The sequence below is a fragment of the Chelonus insularis genome, unplaced genomic scaffold (assembly GCF_013357705.1).
Source record: "Chelonus insularis isolate UGA/USDA-ARS -01 unplaced genomic scaffold, ASM1335770v1 contig_139_pilon, whole genome shotgun sequence".
In the NCBI taxonomy this organism is placed as follows: Eukaryota; Metazoa; Arthropoda; class Insecta; order Hymenoptera; family Braconidae; genus Chelonus; species Chelonus insularis.
The window spans coordinates 153,383-176,641 of NW_023276379.1; the positions used below are offsets into that span (position 1 = coordinate 153,383).

General features: G+C 29.4%; 2 protein-coding genes across 7 annotated transcripts; one reads left to right on the plus strand and one right to left on the minus strand.

The window, feature by feature from the left end:
• Nucleotides 1–213: 213 nt before the first annotated feature.
• On the minus strand, nucleotides 214–2,506 carry shv (DnaJ homolog shv). Its single transcript, XM_035096312.1, has 5 exons — nucleotides 2,325–2,506; nucleotides 1,757–2,141; nucleotides 1,243–1,511; nucleotides 873–1,159; nucleotides 214–759 (listed from the first exon to the last, which is right to left on the minus strand). Exons 1-5 carry the CDS (start codon nucleotides 2,393–2,395, stop codon nucleotides 695–697), a joined length of 1,077 nt encoding a protein of 358 aa, XP_034952203.1. The 5' UTR covers nucleotides 2,396–2,506; the 3' UTR covers nucleotides 214–694.
• Nucleotides 2,507–2,981: 475 nt separating this feature from the next.
• LOC118074872 (putative glutamate synthase [NADPH]) lies at nucleotides 2,982–22,646 on the plus strand. 6 transcript variants are annotated; one of them, XM_035096389.1, is made up of 18 exons: nucleotides 2,982–3,482; nucleotides 8,793–8,920; nucleotides 9,264–9,394; nucleotides 10,457–10,583; nucleotides 10,705–10,830; nucleotides 11,151–11,294; nucleotides 11,858–11,946; nucleotides 12,252–12,456; nucleotides 12,720–12,880; nucleotides 13,472–13,577; nucleotides 14,805–14,927; nucleotides 15,633–15,635; nucleotides 16,284–16,501; nucleotides 16,659–16,758; nucleotides 16,840–17,553; nucleotides 18,007–21,534; nucleotides 21,616–21,772; nucleotides 21,890–22,646. In XM_035096389.1, exons 2-18 carry the CDS (start codon nucleotides 8,801–8,803, stop codon nucleotides 22,024–22,026), a joined length of 6,189 nt encoding a protein of 2,062 aa, XP_034952280.1. In that variant the 5' UTR covers nucleotides 2,982–3,482; nucleotides 8,793–8,800; the 3' UTR covers nucleotides 22,027–22,646. The 6 variants fall into 6 exon arrangements, with proteins under 6 accessions (XP_034952280.1, XP_034952279.1, XP_034952282.1 ...); XM_035096388.1 differs by lacking the exon at nucleotides 2,982–3,482 and adding an exon at nucleotides 7,746–7,902; XM_035096390.1 differs by lacking the exon at nucleotides 2,982–3,482 and adding an exon at nucleotides 8,536–8,629.
• Nucleotides 22,647–23,259: the final 613 nt, after the last annotated feature.

Below are 23,259 nucleotides of genomic sequence, written 5' to 3' on the forward strand. Positions count from 1 at the left end.
AATCGATTAGATGAAAAAATACATATTTTGCTGTCGTATTTAGTTGATTTAGTTTTTTTTATAAATAAAAAGTTCAGCAGATATTTATAAAAATCGAAGTTTATTATTAATTGATCATTGTATAACCAATCGAAAGACATTATCAGACAGTATGGTTATTGAAACAAACCAAAAATAAATGGGTTCAGGAAAATAAACTTCATATTTTCAATATTACTTTCAATATCGTATTTGGTTGATTCCAAAAAACGAATCATTTTATTATCTATATACACTTATTGCAGTCATTTATGCAAATAATGTGAACCTATTAATGTCCAATTTTATTTCACTTTGAATATTTTAATATCTAACAATAAATTATAGATTTAGTATAAAACATTCTATAATTCGCTAGATTTAAGTTATCGATGATTCAAATGTCATTTACACTATAAAGTAGGAATCTCAGAGTCTTAAATTATGGTAATAAATTAAGAAATTGTTACCTAGTTACAGGCAAAATCATTTTTGGGCTAAAAAATCAGCAATACGTACAAATTGGAATTCTTTGTTTTCATGTTTAGAGAATTTTCTTCAACAAATATCGAAGAGAATCTTCGGTTTATTCCATGTAAGTTTATTTATGTTTATCAAACTCTTTGCTCTCACTTTGATAATTTAAAAATTGTTCTATTGCACTTGAATGAAAAATTTATGATTCACGTAATCCGTTATATACTCGATTGTTTGGACTTTGTTGCAGAAGATTTTTGATAGCTTAAAAAAAATAGTTATCAATAAATAACAATGAATAATTAATTTTAAGTAATAGTTACTTGAGTAAAGATCATGCCAATTGCTTCTATATAAATATCTGTATAAATGTTTACCTTCTTTTTCTTCGGCAGTAAATTCTTTTTCAGGAAAAGCAACGTCAACAGTAATAAACAATGTGCCATGGAGATTGTTATTTTCATAGTTGGGCATTCCTTCACCTTTTTTTCTAATTTTAGCACCAGGTTTTGTCACTTTATCCCTCGTTACTGGTACTTTATGACCATCCAAGTGAATGATATCTAATTTAAATCCTATTAATGCATCCTGCATTGATATCGTAATATTTGTATAAAGATCATCACCAATTCTTTCAAAAATTGGATGAGGTTGAGTTCGAATTCTAAAATGTGTTTAAATTAAATTTTAAATTTCTGAAATTTAAGTAATATCATAAAGAGCTGAGAAATAAATGAAAAATATTACTTTAAAATCAAGTCTCCTGGGTCACCATCAATATGAGGTTCTCCTTCTGCAAAGAACTTTGTTTCTTGACCATCAACCATTCCAGGCTCTACTTCGACCTCAAGTGTTCTTTCTTCATTGACCAATTTAACATTAGGACATTCAGAACAAACTGTTTGTTGTAACATTTGGAATCTTCCAACTCCCAGGCTCTTTGTCACTAACTCTTGCCTGCAGTTACATTTTCTTGTGCCTTTTGCAGGTTTAATTACTAGTTTATTTCTAACTACCTGTAAAGAATGATAGTATTACTATCTGACAAAATTTTAATTTTCATTGAAATATTAGGCCATTAATAATAACATAAAATTTGATAAAGTAAGTTGTCATATTAAAAGTGGAATACGTATTGTAATATCAATTAGGTCTTTATTAATGAAAGTAAGTTAATTAATTAAATGAAGTTTGACTAAAAGATAGATTTAAAAGTCATCGAAAATAAATAGTTTCTAATATTTTTTTCAATTACACTTACTTCTACAAAAGTACCACTGTATAATTCTTCAAGTGTTACAAATAGATCCATGACAAGATTATCTCCTCGTGGAGTTTCTCGGTCATGCTGTTGCTCACCACCGAAATGAAATCCAAAATCTCCAAAGAAACTTGCAAAAGGATCAGCATTGTTCATCATTCCATCCTTTTTCAGACACTCTTCACCACATCTATCATACATTTCTCTTTTTTCCTGATCTGAAAGGACTTCATATGCGGCTCCCAAATCTTGAAACTTTCGTGAGGCATCAGGATCATCCTTATTTTTATCTGGATGTAATTCCTTAGCTAATCTTCTGTATGCTTTCTTGATGGCATTAGTGTTTGCACTTTTTGATACGCCAAGAATAGCATAAAAATCTCGGCTAAACATCAAAATATAAAAAATTAGCGATTTATTGAATACTGATAATCTAGCAATAGAATAGATGAATTGATGATATCAGCAGTTGAAGATTAACGAAACAAGTAGTGAAATCCTAGAGCATGTAAGTTCAAAGTAATGGGAAAAAATAAATGCAGTGATAAATTTTAAAAAGATTACTTACGAGGCTATAGCTAATGCTATGAAAAGTATTAAATTAACTAATAATATCCGTAAAATATGATTTGCTACCATTGTAAAGATGTTTCTTATTCATTTATACGATTTACACTGATTTACACTGTCAACCATCAGACCACTTGATCGTGGTTGATGCTCATTGGCCCAACGCAACTCATAACAAACAAATAAATCCTTTCCATCATTTGATCTAGATGGCGTTACTAATAATAGATAGTTCTAAATATGCTCGAAAGTGGCGCTGAATGTTTATAGACAGTAGAAACTTTGGAATTCTAACCGGAAATAATTTTCTAACCATAAAGTTATTTTTATGTTGATTTATATTTTTAATTACAAATTAGAATACATAAACAATAAAGACATAAAGTCTGATGTTAATTAATATTTTTCATTTGGTAAAAATATTTCTTGATCAGTTGAATTTTTATTAGAACATTAATCGTAATTTTAATATCGTAAAGACAATCAATACCACACTTTTTCGGTCTCTCGTGGTTCTAATTTGTGAAATACGATAAACTAAACAAAGGAATTTGAAATTTTGGATCGTTAAAGCCGGTTCCTATTGATTTTGATTAATAAATTGAGTAAAATTACTACAACTAACGATTAATAGAATTGTATTTTCATAAAAAATAATTTATATTTCATCAACAAATCGCATAGTTATTTAATTGATAATTGTGGCCTAATAACAAACTGTTTCAATTGATTTTTTTTCCATTGAAGACGCACCTTATAAACAGTAGAATATTCGTACTAAAGGGACAGTAGTCGGTCGGGAGCTCAGTGCGACTTCGTTAACGTGCCAGTAAGCTTTTACACAGTTTTAATCAAGTGTTTGTTGAAAATTTAGACGATTATTCCTGATTAAAGTACGATATCAACCCAATTGGGTTATGTATTATTAATCACTTTAGTGGTATTCAGATAAATCATTGAACAGAATTAGTGAAAATTTCTATGTTTATATAGAAATAACAATCATTTAAATAAACATTTTTTTAAACTTTCAAGAGGACTCCTCTAGTGCTTTCATCAAGTTTGTGTCAATTATTTTAGCAATACCAAAAAGTCATTTTCAGATAAAGTTATTCTTTATAAAGGCTGTGCCAAGCAGTTCTCTAACATCGAGGAGGTATTCATTTTTTTCTTCTTACTTTTTTTATAGAAAATCTTTACTTCCAGATCATTTCCTATTCATCAATGAATATTTATTCAAATGGTACAATTATATACATCATATATATATATATATATTTTTATTTCATTGTATAATCAATTTAATAATTTACTAATAAAAACTTTTTTTTTTATTTCCAGTAATTAATTATTAAACAATTTGCAGTGTAAAAGCTGATTATTTAAGGTATTTTGAAAGTGACACTTAGCAAATTAAACGATAAAAAAATGAGTTCAAGACACCGGTGGTCTTGTCATGGAGAAAACGGTAGTCAACCGGCAAGATCTTGGACCGGCATTACAGTTTTTATTTCATTTTCTTTACCTTTCGTACATTGGCGCAGTACAAAACATATGTTTGATCATTTTTCAATTATTCTCGATAATAATGAGCAATTCTTATAAAATGTAAATAAAAATAATAGAGTTAATTTTTGATGCAATCAAATGGTTAAAATGCATTTAATTTGTATATTGTAGATGCCGGTAAAGTGAAAATTCTTAACGCTATACGTAACGATCGATTAAACTACCGGCATGTAATGTATGAGCCAGAAATACATATCTGGGGTTCATGTAAATCTAGTTTAACATGAACCTAGCTCATCACTATTTAATTTTCTTAAGTAGAAACTAAATCATATAGGAAGGTTGAATAAATAAGATTTCATTTTTTATCATTAATTAACACGATTAATGAGGCAATGCATATGATGAGTTGATATTAAAGGATGATGTACTACGCAATAAGTTGAAAAATATTGCTTTAATTATATTTATATAAAAGTGTTGAAAAATAATTATTAAAAGTTATAAATTTATGTTTTCTTGTTACTGTAATAACAAAAAAACTTTCATAAAAAGAAACTGAAGAAAAAATTATGTAGAAATTTTTGTCTAGCTTTTTATTCATTTTAGTAACGAAGCGAAACTTGATCAGTGTAAAGGTGTCTGAAAATCAGCATAACAATTACAAAAAATATCAATTGTGCAAATAAATTCTATTTAAGTAAAATATAATATAAAATTTTTTTCATTAAAATAATTTAAATCAATTGAGCAAGCAGCTTAAAATGTGATGAAAAGCTTCAAAATAAACTATTGAATTTTCATAAGATTAAAGAAGGTCAAGATTGTTTGAATAAAAAAATGTAGAGTACAAATTATTTAGCAAAAGTGTCGTAATTATTGAATAAACGTTATTTTTTTTCTTATCATGCGAATGCGCTAAAAACTACTTGAGTTGGATAGTTGGATTCAGGTCCACGCCCGGAAAGTGATTGCACACCAGCAGTCTGTGACAGGGTATATAGACTATGTGCAACGTTGAAAATCAATAAATTCAAGCTTAGTCTGATAAAGCAACTTATAAAGTTGCTTGGAGTCAATGTCAGTAACTAAAAATTATTCAACGCCTTCGTTATTAATATTACGAACATCTATAACATATACTAGTTTCCACTTAACAATTTAATATACTGATATGGCGACGTAGTATGTATGTAGATAGTATTGCGGTCAAGTTGCACAGTTTAAGTTGCGGTGATTATGTTAGAGTACATGAAAAGTATAGGTAGTAATTATGAATATATGCTTCTCGACTCTAGTATTCTTGATCTGAACCATGTCTCATATTCTTTATGTCATATGACAAGTGTGTTATGTACATTCATCTATATACTTTAGCATGTATAAAGAAAATTTCTAGACGCTGTATATACACATACGTACACATAATCTCTATTTTGCGTCGTCTTTTATGCGCTTCAAGCACGTGCATCTGTACGTTTAGGGCATACGTTGAGTAGTCTCTTACTTCAATCCCAAGATAGACATTAAAAAATAATTTTCCGGAATAAAATGGCTACTAAAAATAATATGAGATCAGGGAAAATGTTATTTTTCTGGTACTCAATTAAATATTTTTTACCTTATTTTTTGCGGCTTTATTTACTAAGAAAATCAATATTAATTAACATCATCATCAACTTTTAAGACGTAGTAGTTCAAGACCATACAGTCAATAACACCTTGTGTAGCTATATAATATTTGTTCAGTAACATTTATTTAAATAACTGATCTACAATAAATCATTAGAATAATTATTAACTATAATATGCTACCAAGCTGTTACCACAACGTTATAAATATTTATTTTTTACTTTTCTTGATCGTTAGATCTTGTTTCCAATCCTTTTCTATAACATAGTAACATTCTAATGAGATTTAATTAAAATTTTTAGTAAAGTTGATTAAACATTTAAAAATATTTCGCATAAATTATTCAGATAATTTTCCATTAAAAAAATTATACATGATTAATCTGCTAATTATTTGAATAAATCTTTTTGTTCATTGATATTTATTGCAATTACAATATAACTCATTTCTCAGGTTTCTTTGTTAAAGACATTGAAGATATAAGTGATTTAAAAAATATATGATACAATATACAACATTGTAGAGTAGAAGAATATGAGTTTAATAGTCTGTAAAAAAGTAAAGAATTATGGTAATTAGTAATTTTATATATAAATAGAAATAATTGCTTGGCATGCACTAACAGACAATAAAGATATTGCGTACAACAAATTTAAAATCTAAGCGGACTTTAACCTGACGCTTGTCATCAAATGTTGGAAAAATTATAAATAAATTCAACGATTTATCCTCTTGAGCTTCAATAGACGCATTTCCGTTAATACTGTTATTTTTACTATTTTGTACTGATCGAATAAACCGATCAGATGTCATACCGGATGTCGAAAATTGATTCCGATGATAATAAAAATATTGCCGGAAGTTATTATGTTAAGTACTTAATAATATAATTCTTACTATTAAATAATGCAAATCATATAATTATTACAATTTTTCAATAAAAATGATTATCGGATTTATTAATAACTTGCTGAAAAAGGCATATTAATAGAGGTAGCATATAAATATTTCATTTTTAATAATTTATAATAATGCGTAGGCGTCAAAATAATTTATATAAAGATTTACTGAATAGTGAGTGTGCATGCCTAAAATACAGAAAATCTGTAAAGAAAAAAAAAAGCCTGACGTGGTGTTGGCATTACTCCAAGCTTTTCATACGATACATTCCTAACTTAAGCGAATAGAAAGACGTAATGTCTGCATGTATTTCGTTGATAAATCAATAATTCAGGATGGCCGTAATTTTAAATGTCCTTAGAATGCCTTTGTTTGATCGAATCCAAAAAATGTTTACCAGCTAATAATATTCTATTTATGAATTTTCTTGACCTACATTTAAAGTTTAATTTAAAATTGATTTTTTTTCTATCAAACCTCCTTTCAAGATATAATTGGAAATTTTTTTGGAACAAAATTAAATGATTAATGATACTATTAAAAATGATTAAAGTAATTGTTTACAAATTGAAAAGAAAACTTTCGTGAAAATTTGATCAAATAGTTCTAATCAAAATCTATCATTAAGATAGTAATGAGTGTCATTAGAATAACAAGTAATAAATTGAACTGAAAGTTGAAGAAAACAATTAACACTCAAATTTTTAGAAGTGAATATTTGTGAAAAAATTGTAATGTCTAATTATTCTAATTAAACTAAGGGATTGAAAATATTTAACACACAATTAAAGGATATTTTTCATTCTGTAATTGAAACTTCAGTTTTTTTTTTTCAACAAATATGATAATTGTGCTATAAGAAAAAATTATTATAATATCTTACATTTTTTTTATTGCTGATAAATACAAATTTTTACGTAATTTCATTTCTTATATAAGTATTTTTTTGTTGCTTATAATCGCTCACAAAATTAATTTATCTTTTATATACTTATTATATTTTTACTGTCACTTATAAATAAACTCTTTTATCGAACTGTGAGTTATTATTTTACAAATTTTAATAATAGCTCATTGCATATGTAAGATAATAACTCAGGAATTCTCGAAAATAATATCAGAGTAAGTATTTTTGAAAATTTTATCAATCAATGGCGACAATAACGGCACAAGGTATTAATTATACTCCAATTATACGCTTCCCCGCGATAACTGATCATTGAGAATCTTTGTAACGACGTTAGTATGTGTGTTAAAGTTACGCAATTCTTGTATAGTGACAAACTGGTTGGTATATGCGCACCACACATCAGTGCAAAATCGTAGGATAAAATAGTCTAAGGGTGGGAGACTAAAACTTTTATATTAACCCGATGAATACGATCCACAGTCGCATTTCGAATGTTGTCGTATTGATTCATGTTGGCTACTTGTCTGTCCGGTTCTATTTTTAATTTCATTTAACTGTTTTTATCGTTAAACATTAGTGACTTTACTGAGATCGCAACCGATAAAAAAAACGTAGAGAACTACTGTAAGTGATCAATTTATGATAACGACTAATTTATACAACTTTTAGTTCAATCAATTTCTTGGTCTGTCGAAAATGTTAGCTTATTCAAAATTTATTTTAATTTTTTAAAAAGTGACAAATAAAAAACTAGAAAAAAGTTTGTACATTTATTATTGATATTTATCAGTGTCTGTTTTTAAATCATTAAAAGTGATGCCTACTGCTGATTAGGTATTTTTAATTTTCTAAAACTGCCATGAATGATGTTTGATGTTATCAAACTATTTGCTGTCTGAATTGGTGATATAAAAAAATTGTCATCAATAGAGAATACCTTGAATTTTTATCAGTAAACACGTCTATGATAATGAAAATTTATTCACATGAAAAAATAGGAAACAATTACTTTTATCACCTAATTTTTAAATTTCGTTATTCATCATATAACTTCTTATGAATTTTTTATATTTATTGATTGAATCATTAACAAGTATTTTCCTTTTATTTTATACAATATTGTCAATCGTAGAAAGATAAAAAAATAGATAAACTTGTGAAATAAATATTGTATGATTAGTGATATTGATGCGTCATGGAAAATGTCTAGAAACCATTGAGTGTTACTGATTTCATTTATCACACTCAAAAATCATAGTCATCATCATAAGAAATGTGCTAGAGTCTATCATTTATTAATCAATAAATATTTAAACCAAATTATTGTATTAATGTAGAGAAATTTACTAATGTAAGCTAAAATGATCTTCCAATCGATATAGTTAATAATTGTTACATAGTTATATATTTTAATTATTTTGATTGCAGTCATTTTTCACGTCTTTTCTTATCAAATTTAATGGAATAAAATGTTAAGTACAGAAAAAAAACTCATCATTGTTGCTTGATTTTAGCTACGAATATGAGCACTGGTGATTCCTGGTCTCTTCCGGTTAAGCAGGGTCTTTATGATCCAACCCTTGAAAAAGATGCATGTGGTGTTGGTTTTATCGCTGCTATCGATGGACGACGTTCGCATAAGGTAAGAATCAATTATTTTTATTATTTTCAAATTCTCCATTGATTGATTGCTTTCTTAACTAATTACAATAATTTACTTAATATTATGAAACAAATATAAAGTGATTTATCTAAGAGATTAAATTTTCTAAATAATTTATTAATAACTACTTATTCTATTTTATCTATTAAAAAAACTTTATCTTACAATCATCTATATCATTTACTTCTACTACTGGATTTGTTTAACTAAAAACGTGTTTAAAAGTTCATTCAGCAGTTAAAGCTTTTAATTCACTAGCTGTAAAGAAATAAATAAAATTAATTAATTGTATTGATAAATATTAATTTACATCTTTTTTTAGATTGTACGAGATGCAGAAATCTTGTCGGCACGTATGAACCACAGAGGTGCATGTGCTTGCGACAATGATACAGGAGACGGTGCTGGAGTACTTTGTGCTATCCCTCACGATTTTTATGCAGAAGATGTTCGGTTAGTTTTATGAGTTTATTTTTAAGATAGCCATTGAGTGTTAAAAACTTTGATAATATAGCCGTTAACTCTGATAAAGATAGAATAAAATTAGTAACTAATACGTAATACATTACAAAATATTTATGCAAGTTCAGTTCAATATGTAGTATTAAAACCAAACTGATAAAACAAGTACGGAGAATTAAGTTGATACATTATACGAGTCCAATTGTGCAACACGTCTTATCTTAGTTTGCTGAAACTCGAGAATTATTGATAAAACCATGTAGTAATTTGAGATCAATAAATCATTTGTTCTCCAGGGGGTCTTGTATACATATACAAATATTGTATTTCATTATCACTTAGCTGCACTTTAACTTTATGATTTTTTTCTGAAAAAATTATTACAATATGATGAATTAAAATTGATGCTTCGATAGAGTTCCGTTATATCTTATATGACTTATAATTTTATTGAATTTAATAATGAATATTCAATTGAAATGTTTTATATTTTTTAATTAAATAATCATGTGCTTTTACATGACATTGTTGACAGTAACTTTTAAAACAAGTTAAATACATTGATTGCGATAGATATTTATAAAAGTTATATGTTAAAAAACAAAGAAAGAAAGAGACTTTACCAAAAAAGATTATATAAAGCCGAGACCTTGAAAGTGATAAAGTGCAGACATAATTAAAAGTTCAGACGTTTCTGATTATTGGAGCTCTATCGAAGTTGGCACATATTTTACCGAAAACAATTTTGTTTGTCTTTTTTGATTAATTAGGTCTTAGTAGATTAGTTTTAAGAAATATAAAAATTTATTGGTCTTAATTAATTAGATTAATCTTTTTTCTTTGCGTGAAAAAAATTTTCAAAAGTTTCATGACAAAATTTGATTTAGCTTAAATAAAAATATCTTTTCATCACCATTTTTTACACTGACATTGGATTTCATTTTTTAGTAATCAAATTTTATAACTCCCTTAGTCTTATCATGAATAAAAAAAGCAAATAAGAAATATTTGTCATGAAAATTAAATTACACTTTGGTTTAAAATATTTTTCAGAGAGAAGCAAGGCGTGGAGTTGCCGGAATTTGGTCGCTATGCAACGGGAATATTTTTCCTGGACAGGAATACCCATAAGCAAACGGAAGCGGCTTTCGAGAAGCTGGCAGGCGAATGTGACTTGAGAGTATGAAATATTTTTATCATAAATTATCAAGACAACCGGACGAAAAAGAAATGTCTGTTGTAGATATTTTTTTAAATGTTAAACATATAAAAATTTTGCTTCAATATTTTATTATTCATAGGTTATTTGTTGGCGTGATGTACCAACTGATAATTCCTACATTGGCCAAGTAGCAAGAAAATGTGAACCGTATATGCGTCAGGCTTTCGTAACCGGCGATCAAGAATTTGACATTTTTAATCGTCAGGTGGGTAATACATCTCCTTTATAACTCTGATTTAATTTAATAAATAACGTTTCACCGTCATCTGTATGAAAAATTATCATTGCCAACTTAAATTTCTGATTAAAAACAACTTATTTTCAAATTTTACTAATGCCACGTGAAAATGAAAATAAAATTTATTATATTATAATAGATTTTTGCACTAAAGGTCACGGCATTGAAAGCATTCGCCAATTTTCTAAAATTAACTAAAACTACAAAAATTTGCAACGTACACTGTAAATCGATTACTGATTTTAAATTACTCTTTCGATTAGAAATTGATATGTTTCATGTTCTAGATATTTGTACTACGAAAGCGTGCTTCGCACACAATCGCTCAACCCGGCCTAAGATTCTACATTTGTTCACTGTCTTTGAAAACAATTGTTTATAAAGGACAATTAACGGCAGACCAGTTATGGCGTTACTTCCCAGATTTAAATGTAAGTTTATTCAATTAAATTAAATTTAAATACTTGCTATTTTATTACCAGTTTATAGTGGTAAATAATGTCATATGTACAAGATTGATGACTATACTACAAACATAATTAATGACGAAAAGCGATTCGACATTGTTAATAAAATTTATATCCACATAATAAACCACTGTATTGCAAAATACTTGGAAAATTAATTCAGTAATACGTTTAATGCGATGTTTTGAGAGCTTAGATTCTAATCTTTTTATGTCAATTCAATTATTTAGTGATCAATGGTCAAAATAAATTAATTACCAAATATTTTATTAATGACTAATGATGCAATTAGTCAATTGATAATTCATTGAATAAGCAATAAATTGCTATAACAGTAATAATAATTGTGTTAATTGGAATAGTAATTATTATACTGCGTGTATATGAACTTTTCGCAAAGATAAAGATAAATCTCATTACATAATATATACTTAAATTTTGAATTTTAGATATATAGAAAATTGTTAACTGCAAATTTAATTCATTTACTTACTGATTCATGTATTTACGTTTTTATTCTTTAACAGAATCCTAAATTTGAAACCTACCTAGCGTTGGTTCATACTCGTTTCTCAACGAATACTTTTCCAAGCTGGGAGAGAGCACAACCATTACGGTATGTAAATGTATTTATTACTATTATTATTATTATTAATATTATTATTAATGATAAAAATTTAATTATATAAAATATGATAAAAATAAATTCTCCTTGAAGAACGTCTCGACCTATAAATTGTAAATGTTTTTTCAAAAATGAGAAAAAAGTCACTAGTTGAAATGCGTTTAATTAAAATTTAATTAGAAAATGTTCATTCATATTTTAACAAGTTTTTTCTTTCCTAGTGAAACATTCTTTTGTTAGTCAAGTACAATAACATTGCTTTGAAAGGTAACATGTATTTTATTTATAAATTACAGGCTTCTTGCTCACAATGGTGAAATCAATACTCTCCGAGGAAATGTTAACTTCATGAAAGCTCGAGAAGGTGTTATGAAAAGTGATGTTTACAGAGATCAATTAAAAGATCTTTATCCAGTTGTTGAGCCGAATTTGTCAGATTCTGGTGCTGCTGACTGCGTACTAGAGTTTTTGGTGATGGCTGGGCAACGAACTTTACCTGAGGTATAGCTTCAATTTCAACTTTAATAATTCGATAAGCAGACGTATAACTTCAGTGATTCTTGATGTTAGTTTAACTGAAGAATTGAATAAATAACCTACTGTAACTGTATAAAAATTTTATTTGAAATAAGTTTATTTTAATTTGAAAAACTTGTAAAGTAAAAATATATCAAGCTATATTTAACTCATTATGTTTTATTAAATGATTGACATAAAGAAGTCGTAAAGCAAATAAAGTAAATTATTAAATGTTTTTATTATAGGCTGTAATGACAATGGTACCTGAAGCGTGGCAAAATGATCTAACTATGGCAGAAGAAAAACGAGATTTTTATCACTGGGCTGCATGTGCTATGGAACCATGGGATGGTCCTGCACTCCTCACTTTCACTGATGGGCGATTCGTTGGTGCTATTCTGGATAGGTAAAACTTTTTGATGAATTTGTTGATGGCAAAGCGTCGTACTTCAGTGACCGAAATACATATTCATAGTTATGAATTATAAATACTCTTTGACGTCTAAAATCTAGACATAGAGTTCGTGTTTTATAGATAAAAAATTCAGCTGGCTACGATATTATTCTAGGAGGCTCTAGTAGTACAAGGAACTAAATCGTCATAAATTGAATCTTAATGAGCATTTTACAGAAATTTTTATCAAATAATTCAATTTAAAGCTATTGATTACAGAGGCAGAGGGTAGAAACTTGCTAGTTTTGTCATTCTATGTAGAAAAATAATTCATAAAATGTGCGAATAGAAAATGACGATTGAAAGTTATTTAGAATATTATGTAGATATGTTATTATATGAGCCAGCTTCCCTCTGCGCCTTAATCTTGCAATAATTATTCATCATTGTCCGGATAAGGACAGTTATAATCAAGGTAATGGATAGGTACTGTGTTAAGAGTGCCGGGACGAAGGCAAATGAACGAAACAACAATAATTCAGCCGATAAATGAGCGATCCAAAGGTGGTAATACAAAGACCTTTTTAAATTTTTGTTTGGCAGAAATGGCCTGCGCCCATCGCGCTTCTACGTCACTAAGGATAACATGATGGTGATGGCGTCTGAAGTAGGCGTCTATGACACTCCGCCCAGCAATGTTGTCCTGAAGGTAACATGGAAATAAACGACAGCAATCCAACCATGTGGGAACCATACGACAGTTAGCGCTTCCATTGGGGGTTGATTTAACTTATTAAAAGACCAAAAGCAAAAAACAAATCAACAGATACATCGCTTCAATCAATCAATCAATTTCTCTCTATATGTCTCGATGTATAGAGCTAATTTCAGCTTTAGGAATCCATTTAATATGAGATTAACGTCTCGAATAAGTTCTGATAGTCAATCCGGCTTACTAGTGATTGAGAGCTGACTTGGAATCAAGACTTTGGAGACTTTTCCTTCACCGCGTGGCTTTGGATGGGAAAAATTGAATGTTTTTCATATATTCTTCATATTTTCACACATTTAATTATTTTTCCATATTCATCTTTTTTTCTCCTCTTATTTTTTTGTTTTTTTATCTTTAAAAAAAAATCACACTTTTATTCTCGTCTATTATGAATAATCACCTTTTGTTCAAAAATACTGAGAACATTATTAGACTTGAAATTAGTTAATCTGGAATGATATTTACTTTTATTTTATTAATTGAGTTAACAATATTTTGACAAAAGTGATTATTTGAAGGATTTTATAAGTAATCCATGAGATTTTTAATACTATTACTAGTGTGAATAGGATTACAAAAAATTAATTGAGGAGAGAATATGTATTGGCATTCTGGGTTTACAGATTTGTTAAGTAATAACAATACTATAATGGGAAATTATTACAGAGGTTTTTACAATGATAAATATAAATAATAAATAAATATTTATATTTAATAACAATGATTAAGAGCGATTTTTAATATTATTCATTTTTATAATAATTTTATTAATATGTTCATAATAACTGTCATTTAAGAAATATTTTAAGAGAGAAAATGCTTCTAATCAACTGGGAAGACTTGAGCAATATGTTGTGAAGACTTTTGTAATAATTTAATACTTATTTTATAAAATTAAAATAAATCTGCATGTAAATATTCTGTAGAATCAGAATGTCACCATCATAAATCTTTTGCATAGTTGTATTCTAGACAGTTGTGGTAGGGAGTCATCATGTATTTTATTTATTTATTTTAATCATGTTCACGTATGGTGTATAATTTATCATTTAGGGACTGGGTTTGTATAAAGCAGTAAGACCGTCATCCAGTGCTGTCATATAATTGTCGATCAATCGGAGCTGCTGTACGTTGACAATCATTGGTACTATATTTTATTTTCAGAGCCGCTTGAAGCCTGGCAGAATGTTGTTGGTTGACACTGAAGAAAAGCAGATCATTCAAGATGTTGAACTCAAACTAAGCATTGCCAGAAGTAGACCACATTCCAAATGGCTCAAGGAACAGGTATTGTACTCGTATCATCGCTCATCTGAAACATGAAGATTGTCCTTCAATGAAGGCTAATAAGATAAAAAATCATTGTCTTACTTGTTGATTGATACGCAAGCTTATAAATGTTGAACATTAATCGTTCTTTCAATTAATCAGTTTCACTGGGCAATGAAAAAGTTCATGAATATAAATTTTTTTTTAGTATCTCATTAACTGATTAATGATCTCATAATTTATTTTTATGATATACAAGAAAATTTTAAAAACTCCGTTGAAACAGTAAAAAAATGAGATAAATCAATTTTAAGACATATTTTCTTGTTGCCCAGTGTTATGTTGCCAACATAATTTTATCATTTACAAATAAATGTTCATGCTTATTTGATCGTCTGCAAGAATGAAAAGCAAAATAAAAATAACATTTATTATGGATTATTCATTCATATGAATTAGTGACGAATCGTCATTTTTATCTAATTACTCTGTATAACTTGAATGTTTTGTCTGTAATTATTTATCAATCAAGTGTATAATAATATAAAGGCAAGATTAGTGATCTAAATAATCCTTTTCACTATCATTAATATAAGAATGAATATTCAATTTAAAAAAAAAAAAAAAACATTAATCATCATTTGTGAATCAGGCCATAATAATTTAAAAATTTTTTTTTCTTCCAATTTCCCTGTGTGCTGACAACATTGGTGTTATGTGCAGATGGTGAGTCAAAAAGTTGATGAAGAAATTACGTGTGTTTTTTATTCTTCTTAATTTGTTTATAATTACAAATTTTTCAATATTTTTTTTTACTATTTATTATGCTATTTTAAAATCAATATTATTTATTGTTATCTTTTTTTTCTTAGTTTACTTATTCAGTCTTTACTTAATCAAGGTTTAATTTGATTTTGATTTTTGCACGTGGCACGATTATATATATATATATATTTATTTATTTATTATATTCATAAATTTTCAAAACAAAAATCCTTATTGCTAATTAGTTTCCATGTTTATTTATAAAAGTACTGAAAATTACTTGAGGCACTTTGGAAACTGGAAAATATACAAAAAAACAATATAAACTTTCATTTGCTTGTTCTGTGCTTTATGTACAATGATTAATTTCAGCTCACTCATTTTTTATCGTATTTCACGAGCTTTTTATTTAACAAAAATATCGCTTCAACTTCTTCATTATAAATATCACTCAATGTTTTACTGTGTTTAATATTTTTACTTATTACTATCATTGTAGTCAAATATCTGTATAAAACTATCTCTCAACTTTTATTCTAAATTAAATCAAATTTCATCATAGAAGTCTTTCAGAATTAAAATAATAACTTTATTTTTATTTATAATCAGATTACAATGAATCATCTTCGTGCAGCACATGTTACTAATGGCATTGCCAATGGTATGGGCATAGAAAACGGGCATGGAGCTGAAGATTCGAAAAAACATGGATTAAATTATGATCTAAGAGGTGTAGATCGTACTTGGGGAGGCGATAAGAGACTACAATTATATGCGTATACAATTGAAAATATTAATTTATTGCTTCTACCTATGCTCGAAACGAAGTAAGTTTAAGCTTAAAAAAATTTTTCAATAAAATCAATATTCCAATGGAAATTCAAATAAAAATAATTTGATTAAACTTAGCTTTCGTTCATTAATTTCGTAAAAATTTATTTTTATCAATGTATTATAACTTATAAATATATTTTTTTAATAAAGGAAAGAAGCTCTTGGATCAATGGGAAATGATGCTCCCCTGGCTTGCCTTTCAGAATTCCAGCCGTTAATTTATGAATATTTCAAACAATTATTTGCTCAGGTATTTATAGAATTTAATTACAATTAGACACAAAATACTGATGAAAGACTTGAATAATAAATTTTACTTCATTGTATCTAGGTAACAAACCCTCCAATTGATCCCATTCGTGAGAAAATAGTGATGTCGCTTCTCTGCCCAATTGGACCTGAGAGCAATATTCTTGAGCCAAATGAATTGCAAGTGCACCGTTTATTTTTACCTCATCCAATTTTATCACTTGCTGATCTAGAAGTAATAAAACATACTAGCTACCGTGGCTGGAAGACTAAAGTAATCGATATTACTTATCCAAAAGAAGAAGGAACTTCTGGGTTCCTGAAAACTCTTCATCGTGTTGATAATGAAGCTAATCAAGCAGCAAAAGACGGCTATCAATTGATTGTTTTGTCTGATCGTCTAGGTGGTCCTGACAGGATCCCTGTAAGCATGTTACTTGCTTTAGGATCAGTTCATCATTATTTGATAGAAACTCGACAACGTATGAAAGTTGGTCTAATCGCAGAAACTGCTGAAGCTCGCGAAGTTCATCATGTTTGTGTTTTACTTGGCTATGGAGCTGACGCTATGTGTCCATATTTAGTTTTTGAAACTGCACGAATTCTTCGAGATGAGGGAGTTTTGGATCAATCTCTTACTGATGAAATTTTAGCCAATAATTATGCAGAAGCTATGGAAAAGGGTATCGCTAAAGTCATGGCTAAAATGGGTATATCAACATTACAGTCTTACAAAAGCGCACAAATCTTTGAAGCTGTTGGACTTGCTGATGAAGTTATCGATAAATGCTTCAGAGTGAGTTTACTTTGATTATAACTTTTCTAAAGAAACATCAATTTATGTAAAATATTACCGATATCGCTTGAATAGAAAATTAATAATAAATTTCTAGAGTAATTCAAACCACTAGAAGTTATTTTTAACTTATAATGCTCTCGAGGGTTATTATTATCGATATAAAGCTTATAATAATTCATAATAGAACATTTTTATCTCACAAATCTTCGTTATTGATACTCAATAGTAATCAATTAAATTCTTATTTATTGATAACATTGGAAAACATTCTCAAACATGTAGTCTTTTTTTTTAATAATAGATAGAATCTAACTCGTTAAATTTTTGATAAGCTCGTTTGAGATATGTCAGTTTATTACTTTAAAATAAATGTTTGAGAGAGCTTTTCAATCCATTTGCATGAATAAATAATTTCTAAAAATTGGTTCTAGCATAAGCTTAATTTTTTAGGGAACTTACTCACGTATTGGAGGAGTAACATTTGATATCTTGGCCAAAGATGCGGTTGAACGTCATTCTTTGACCTACATTGAAAAAGCAGTTGATATGTTAGTCCTTCGAAATCCTGGAAATTATCACTGGCGCGCTGGAGGAGAAAAACATATAAACGACCCTGTTAGTATCGCTAATTTGCAAGAATCTGTCACATTACGTAATAAAAATGCTTATGAGAGTTATCGAAAATCTACTATGGAAGCTGTACAAAGTTGTACTCTTCGAGGACAGTTAGAATTACGTAAATCAAACAATCCTGTTCCTATTGAAGAAGTGGAACCTGCTTCAGAAATTGTCAAACGTTTTGTTACTGGTGCAATGAGTTTCGGAAGTATTTCTATTGAAGCTCACACGACTCTAGCAATCGCAATGAATCGTATTGGAGGTAAATCAAATACAGGAGAAGGTGGAGAGAATGCTGATCGATATCTTAACCAAGATCCAGAGTTTAATAAGCGATCTGCTATCAAACAAGTAGCCAGTGGTAGATTTGGAGTTACTTCCAGTTATTTAGCAAATGCTGATGATCTCCAGATTAAAATGGCTCAAGGCGCTAAGCCAGGAGAAGGTGGTGAACTTCCCGGTTATAAAGTAACAGCTGATATTGCCAGTACAAGACACTCAGTACCTGGAGTTGGACTTATTTCTCCTCCTCCTCATCACGATATATATTCAATTGAAGATCTTGCAGAATTAATTTACGATTTGAAATGTGCCAATCCTAACGCACGTATTTCTGTGAAATTAGTGTCTGAAGTTGGTGTTGGTGTTGTGGCTTCAGGAGTTGCTAAAGGCAAAGCAGAGCATGTTGTGATTTCGGGTCATGACGGTGGTACTGGAGCTAGTAGCTGGACTGGTATTAAATCTGCAGGACTTCCTTGGGAATTAGGAGTTGCTGAAACTCATCAAATTTTGACTTTGAATAATCTTCGGTCAAGATTAATTGTTCAAGCTGATGGTCAGCTTAGAACTGGATTTGATATTATTGTTGCAGCTCTTCTTGGTGCTGATGAATTCGGATTTAGTACAGCACCTCTAATTGCAATGGGATGTACCATGATGAGAAAATGTCATTTAAATACATGTCCAGTGGGTATTGCTACTCAGGATCCAGTCCTTCGTAGCAAATTTGCGGGTAAACCTGAACATGTTATCAATTTCTTCTTTTCTTTGGCTGAAGAAATCCGTGGTCATATGGCGAGTCTTGGCATTCGTAAATTTCAAGATTTAATTGGTCGTACAGATTTACTTAAAGTGCGTGACGATATCAAGATTGAAAAAGCCAAACTTTTGGATTTGTCAAACATTCTCCGTAATGCTCTTGAACTCCGTCCAGGTGTCAACATTCGAGGAGGAACAGTGAAGCAAGATTTCCAACTTGAAAATCGTCCTGACAATGAACTAGTAGAACAAGCAAAACTTATTCTCGAAGGAGAACAAAACAGAGTCAATATTAAAATGACAATAAATAATGAGACTAGAGCATTTGGATCAACCTTAAGTTACTTTATTTCAAAACATTGTGGAGAAGAAGGTTTGCCAGAACACAGTATAAATATTCAATTAAAAGGATCTGCTGGGCAAAGTTTTTGTGCCTTCTTAACTAAAGGTGTCCATGTTACTCTTGAAGGAGACGCTAATGATTACGTCGGAAAGGGTCTTTGTGGTGGTGAAATTGTAATTTACCCACCGAAAGAATCAGAATTTTTATCAGAAGCTAATGTAATTGTTGGTAATGTATGTTTATATGGTGCAACATCAGGAAAAGCCTATTTCAGAGGTATCGCAGCTGAAAGATTCAGCGTTCGAAACAGTGGAGCTGTTGTCGTTGTTGAAGGTGTTGGAGATCATGGTTGTGAATACATGACTGGAGGTTGTGCTGTGATTCTTGGACTTACTGGAAGAAACTTTGCAGCTGGTATGTCTGGAGGTATTGCTTATGTCCTTGATGTCGATGGATCTTTTAAGAGTAAATGTAATCCTGAAATGGTTGAACTATTGCCTTTGAATGATAAAGAAGATATCGCTTACGTTAAACAGCTTCTAGAAGAATTTATCGACAAGACTGGATCTCTTATCGCTAAAGAATTATTGTTAACTTGGCCAGAGCCTACCACAAGATTTGTTAAAGTATTCCCCTATGAATATCAAAGAGCATTAAAACAACTTGCTGAAGAAAAAGCTACTGTACCAATTGCCAATGGAAACTCCAAAAATCAGGCACAAATTAAAGATATTGAAGATTCAGTTGAAGACGCAGAAATAGCTCAGAAAAAGCTTGATAAAATTAAGGGATTTATAAAATACAAACGGCACACTGCAGTGTACAGACCTGCTGAAAAACGTGTTGAGGATTGGGACGAAATCTATAACTTCCAAGGTGTCAGAAAAGGATTGAGAGTTCAAGCTGCAAGGTGTATGGAATGTGGAGTACCATTCTGTCAAAGTAGCCATGGATGTCCTTTGGGTAACATCATTCCTAAGTGGAATGATTTAGTATTTCAACAAAATTGGCAAGAAGCTTTGAAACAATTACTCCAAACTAATAACTTTCCTGAATTTACTGGAAGAGTTTGTCCAGCTCCGTGTGAAGGTGCATGCGTTCTTGGAATTTCAGAACCTCCAGTTACAATCAAAAATATTGAATGTGCTATAATTGATCACGCTTTTGAACAAGGATGGATTACTGCACATCCTCCGGCTGTAAGATCTGGAAAACGGATTGCTATTGTAGGTTCTGGGCCAGCTGGGCTGGCTGCTGCTCATCAGCTCAATAAAGCAGGGCATTTAGTTACTGTATTGGAACGAAACGATCGAATTGGAGGTCTTTTGCAGTATGGAATTCCTACAATGAAGCTATCTAAAAAAGTTGTTCAACGTAGAGTAGCGTTATTGGCTGCTGAGGGTATTGTTTTTAAGACTGGGGTTGATGTTGGCAAAGATATTTCTGCACAACAATTGAAAGAAGAGTATGATGCAGTTCTCTTGTGTACTGGAGCTACGTGGCCGAGAGATTTGCCAATCCCAGGACGTCATTTAGAAGGGATTCATTTTGCAGTTAGCTTTTTAGAGCACTGGCAGAAGAAACAGATGTGTAATGATGCTCCATTAAACATGAAATTGATCGCTAAGGATAAAGATGTAATCATCATTGGTGGTGGTGACACTGGGTGTGACTGTATCGCTACTTCATTGAGACAAGGTGCCAAGAGTATTACGACATTTGAAATTTTGCCTGAGCCACCGACAAGACGAGCGAATGACAATCCTTGGCCGCAATTCCCAAAAGTTTTCAAGGTTGATTACGGTCATGAAGAAGTCTCACTTAAATTTGGACGGGATCCACGTCAATTTAGCACTTTGAGTAAAGAATTTTTGGATGATGGTAATGGTAATGTATCAGGAATTAAAACAGTGAGGGTAGAATGGACTAAAGATGACGTTGGACGTTGGAAAATGACTGAAGTTGAAGGATCTGAGCAGGTAAAATCTATTTTTGGAATTTATAACATAACTATGATATTGATTGATAACTATTTACTAAATTGTTTTAAAAATTTCTAGATTTATAAGTGTAATCTGGTATTACTCGCTATGGGATTTTTAGGCCCAGAAAAATATATTGCTGAAGAATTGCAAGCTAAATTGGATGGTCGCGGAAATTATGAAACACCTGTTGGCAAATATGCCACAAGTTTGCCTGGCGTTTATGCTGCTGGAGGTAAACGATAATTTTATCTTAATTATTTTCTGAGATATATTTCTTATATACTTTTCTTTTTTTTAAAAAACTAAATTTATTTAGATTTAAATAAAATTATGTTTATAATTATTTTAGATTGTAGAAGAGGTCAATCACTCGTGGTCTGGGCGATCACTGAAGGTCGTCAAGCAGCTCGTGAGATTGATCAAGCTTTAACGAATTATACATCGCTACCCGGTCCAGGAGGAGTAATTGTCAGTGTGTTGGCTTGAACATGATCTTCCGTCGTCAATGGTATTTTACATTACTTTATATTTATAAAAGATATCATTTATTCGATTTATAGAGCAACAAATTTATATTACAATTTGTTTATCAAAACAACTTATTAATAAATTAATTAACAATTAAAAGTGAATTGAAAATTTGCAAGCCCATAAAACGTTGTTTGAAAATATTTAATGTCTAGTATTTAATGTTGAGTTAAATCGCTTAATAAATAAGAATTAAAGAATAAATTAGATAGTGGTCAGAGAATATTTCAATATTTGGCTGTGTAATTGAGTAAAACTTTCAGATTATATTATTGATTAATACTGTCACTAGACTTCAGTTATTGAATTTAATAAGCATCTAAAGCAAATAATATCCTTAGAATACATTATTTTCAACATGAGTAAAAATAATAATTGAATTAATTAATAAGTAAAACATTAATATGGATTAATAACGGATGATCATATCAACCCTTGCAGTATGGCATTATAGGGCTTTGACTTTACTATCAATTAAAATTCAAAATGCAAACTTAATCATCAATTAACTAAAGGGCCTTTCTGCAACGAAAAACAATATATTCAGTACAATTTCCGTTCACAATTTATCACATTCATCAAAATAAAAATTTTGTCAATGTTAACATAAAAAAAACTAAAAAATGAAACACTTAGCGTCACGTATTATAAGTTTATTAGCAGTTACGCTTGAATTAATTAAGAAAACTTACTGTACTTAGTTTAGTAAATAAAATTCATTTATATATCTTTGTATACGCATAAACAATTAATTACTGTTTATTTGCGTTAGAAATTATTATTCTTACTATAACGAATTACTATTAATTATTGATATTATTATTACAATCACTATGGTTAATATTGAAAATAGACTTGTTATACACGCAATCGAATTAATTTCGAATTTATAATATCAAGTGAAATCTTATTCCATAAATACTAGTATAATTTAACACATTTATAAGCTGCTCTAGTTCGATCTTTAAAAATATTAGATCACGATAATGTATTAGTTGATAAGCCAAATATCTTTTTACCATTTATCAGTTCTTTTACTAATATTTTAATACATACTACATAATTAATTATCACGAATCGATGATAATAATAAATAGAAAAGTATCTTTTGAGAGATATTCATTTTTTTTAAAATATCATTTTTTTTTTTTAATTTTCATAGATTTTATTATTCATTCTCATTCGTATCGG